A 3,820-nucleotide genomic window follows, 5' to 3' on the forward strand; every position below is an offset into this window, starting at 1 on the left:
AGTATGTTAATAATGAAAAAAATGCAGGAAAAACAAAAGCGTATAAGTGGGAAAAGAAGTTAATGGTTGGGCAGACAGTCAATAACATTTTATTTTAATTTTGTTAATCCAATAATGTTAGGTAGCTATCAATCATACGGGCTAAAATTATAAAAATCTACATATCCTATTAAATAAAGAAGTAAGGTTTTTTGTCAGAAGCTTTATATATCATTAACTACTGACCCGATTGGGTTCTTTCTTTTGGTTAAGCTCAACAAAGGTTTTAGGCTATTTTATTTTCAGAGTTAAGACTTGTGGGTGTTTTAAGTAATTTTTCTAGCAAAATTTAGGCTAAAAATTACTCAAGAGGCTTTCTGACTACCAATATATGCACAAAAAATTAAATAAGATATTTTTTTCAGAAAAAAATGTACACAAAATTATTGTTGGCTTTTGCCTTGTTGGCTGCTGTCCCATATGCACAAGCAAGGTAAAAATATAAATTATTAAAGAAACAAAATAAATAAAAAAAAACTACATCTGTAGTGTGAGAAGCAAAAATTAAAGAGAAAAGTCAAAATAGGTCACCTGGAGAATAACTTTTTTACCTAAAATCATGTGGACATTTAGAGTTTAGATAATTGATACCACCAGCAAAAGTAATAACCAGTTGTAATTGGCTAGAAATAATTTTAGAGTGTCATGTTCATATTTTATCTAAAATTCACATAACAAAGTAAATCAAAAAGAAATTACAGCCTTCACAAATATTTCGGACCTTTCCATCAAAGTGCAAATAAAGCACTGACCCCCCCCCCCCCCCCGCCCCCCTCCCTACCTTTTCAATAAATTAAAAATAATGGAGTTTTTTTACTATACCACACCCCTGAGGAGGTCCCTATCGCAGCTTGGTCTATACCTGCAGTGACCCGCGGGATTACCGATTAACCATATAACCTAACCTAACCGGATCTAAAGTATTTTACAAACTAACTAAGCCCCCTCCCCCACCATAATCAAATAAGTACCTTGTCATTGTTTAACAAGGCACTTGGAGGGAAATTGTATAAGAATTAGAAACAAATAGATAAGATTATTATATTAAAAATTTGTAATAAAAAAAATATTCAAAAAAGAATTAATAAAACTAATTTTCAGAGATGGAAAGTTTTTATTTGTATCCTCCTCCACCTCAACATCTGTAACCACAACTACTTCAATGCTAAGTGCTTTCCAAACCTGTTTACTAATGTCCAAGACAAAATTTACCACGGCATGCCAGGGAAGAAGAAAGAGATCTCTGATTAAAAATAGTGTTGATAGTGATGAAGAAATTGTGGACATCAGTGCATCTAAAGCAACAAAGTAATTTTATTTAAAGTAATTTTATTTAAAGCATATTGCTTTGTATCTGATTTATTTAATTAACAAAAGTTGAATCCCCCTACATTACAAAGTTGTACAAACGAACATTGACACTTGCAGAGAGTTAGAACTTAATATAAGTCTAAACAAAATTATTAGTAAATTTGTTGCAAATCTGCTTAAATACAGGATATTGTTTAGGGACCTGTACGTACGTATGGACATCCTGGTAACTTTTACAGGATCAATTTGCCAAGTTTAAAATTGATAGGACAATTTTAACATACCATAGTTAACTATAAGAACTATCCGTTACGGATGGACCGACATACCCAAATTATAGATAAGCTACGTTTTTAAAATAATAGATATGCTTCTCTTTTTAAAAAATAATTACTCGTTTTCCTTTAGGAATGCTATTAGTGTTCCTGACCTCCAAGGAGAAGCTAAGGATGATGCCAGCAATAGAGAGGGAAGATTTGCCTGGTATTACATGACAACAACTTTGACCAGTGTTTCTACTTCAACATCTACTTCAACTACTTATTCATGTAAGTGTAATTTGTTTAATTATATACCATAGCATAGTTATATTCCTTGATGGGTAATCAAATGAAATCAATAGGACGATTCTAACATTTATAAATTAAGAAAAAGAGTTCTCTGTTATAAACGGACTGACGTTACTTGGAAAAGCTTGGATTTTGATGATTATAGAAAAGTTTTGCATGTAAAAATTTATTTGAAACCTATTCCCCTTTGTACAATATTACAAAATACATAATTTTTTGTTACATTTTAATTTTGATATAATAATTGATACATTACTCTTTTAAATACAATAAATATTTTTTTTTTATTTCAGCAACCATCACTATTTCCCTTGTGGCATGTACACCATCAGACATCTGGACACACTGCTCTGGTGGAAAGAAGAAGTAAATTCAAGATATGCTTTTATTATCCCATTAATTTTTAATTAAGCACTTATTTTTTTATATTTTCTGATGTGATATCTTGTATTTTTAAATAAATATTTTTAAAAAATCTTATTTTATTATTCTAATTTGTCTATAAGGTGATAAAAAGGAAAAGTAAAGAACACAGTAATAGTGTCTGACTGATTATGACGTAACAAAAAAATGGCCAATGAGAGGCCACTATAAATTTTACCATTGGTCAATAACGGCCTCTCATTGGCTAATTTTTTTTGTTACGTCATAATCAGTCAGACACTATTACTGTGTTCAAAAGTAAAACAATAAATTGTAGTATTTTCGAAATCAAGAATCAGATTTAACAAGGATGACAACATCCATAAAAGCGAAGCTCTAAAACGAAATTCAAACAAAATTGTAAGTATGTAAATTAGTTGAAAAACTGCTAAATACTAATTAAATACTTACGTCCGTAACGGATTGCTTTTTTTCGTTAATTTTGGCATGTTAGAATCGACCGATTGATTTTAAACTATGCATGATGATTCTTGTAGTAGTTAGGTACGATTTAAAAAGCGTAGTAACTCTATAATCATTACCAGAATGTCCTTACGTCCATTTGAAACATGTTGATTTTTAACTTTTTTAACGGCAATTGTATATGTGATATAATAATCCAATTGATCTAATTTTGGAGTACTGATTCCTATTACAATAAGTTACAATATTATAAGCGAAGCATCTATATAATCAAGTCCTAAAAATGTAAGTATTCTGTATTTAAGAAGTTTTGCAACAAATTTACATATAATTTTGTCAAAACAATAAATATATTTATATTTTGTATATTCAGTTCTGACACTCTACAAGAGTTAATGTTCGTCTGTCATACCATTTCAGAGCTTCGGTTTTATGGATGTTGTCATCCTTGTTACAATACAAACATCTGTTTTAATAGTCAGTATCTCTCAAAAATTTTCGGTGTAATGTAAAATCCTGGCGGCCAAAAGTGGAAACTAACATTTTGAACCCCCTAAAATGTCATTTTAAGATCCCTATAACTTTTATGTTATTGACGCCGCGCTGGATGATTTAAAGAGGAGTATGCACGAACGAGAACAAGTGATTCTAAGCACCTTCCAGCAGTGATTCTTAATGTTTTTTTGGTGGATATTTACTGTTATGTTTAAAATCGTTATATCAAGTTAAGAAAATAAGTATCACCATGGTTTTATATGAAAAACAAGGATGACAACATCCATAAAAGCGAAGCACTGAAACGGTAGGACAAACGGACACTAATACTTGTATAGTGTCAGAACTGAATAATCAGAATATAAATGTATAAATGTCGAAGCAAAATTTGTAAAATTGTTGAAAAACTGCTTGATACAGAATAATGTTTAGGGACATACTTACATTTTTAGGACTTGATTATAGAGTTGCTTCGCTTAGGATATTGTACTTTGTTGTCCCAGGAATCAGTATACCAAAAATCAGATCGATCTGATTTTTTGTATACTGATTCCTGGGAC

The 3,820-nt window shown here is 30.6% G+C and overlaps 1 protein-coding gene across 1 annotated transcript; it reads left to right on the forward strand.

The window, feature by feature from the left end:
• The first annotated feature begins 314 nt into the window (after positions 1–314).
• Positions 315–2,394, forward strand: LOC145313301 (uncharacterized). The gene is made up of 4 exons (XM_080152633.1): positions 315–472; positions 1,141–1,347; positions 1,759–1,898; positions 2,213–2,394. Exons 1-4 carry the CDS (start codon positions 411–413, stop codon positions 2,287–2,289), a joined length of 486 nt encoding a protein of 161 aa, XP_080008759.1. The 5' UTR covers positions 315–410; the 3' UTR covers positions 2,290–2,394.
• The last annotated feature ends 1,426 nt before the right edge of the window (positions 2,395–3,820 follow it).

Source organism: Acartia tonsa, chromosome 1, assembly GCF_053477335.1.
Source record: "Acartia tonsa isolate MP-2025a chromosome 1, ASM5347733v1, whole genome shotgun sequence".
NCBI classification, from domain to species: domain Eukaryota; kingdom Metazoa; phylum Arthropoda; class Copepoda; order Calanoida; family Acartiidae; genus Acartia; species Acartia tonsa.

Excerpts from the sequence above, each read along its gene's own strand:
- LOC145313301 (XM_080152633.1), top strand. The coding sequence starts at position 411 with ATGTACACAAAATTATTGTTGGCTTTTGCCTTGTTGGCTGCTGTCCCA. Across the intron at positions 1,348-1,758 it reads AGTGCATCTAAAGCAACAAA|GAATGCTATTAGTGTTCCTG; the intron begins GTAATTTTATTT and ends GTTTTCCTTTAG. Across the intron at positions 1,899-2,212 it reads TACTTCAACTACTTATTCAT|CAACCATCACTATTTCCCTT; the intron begins GTAAGTGTAATT and ends TTTTTATTTCAG.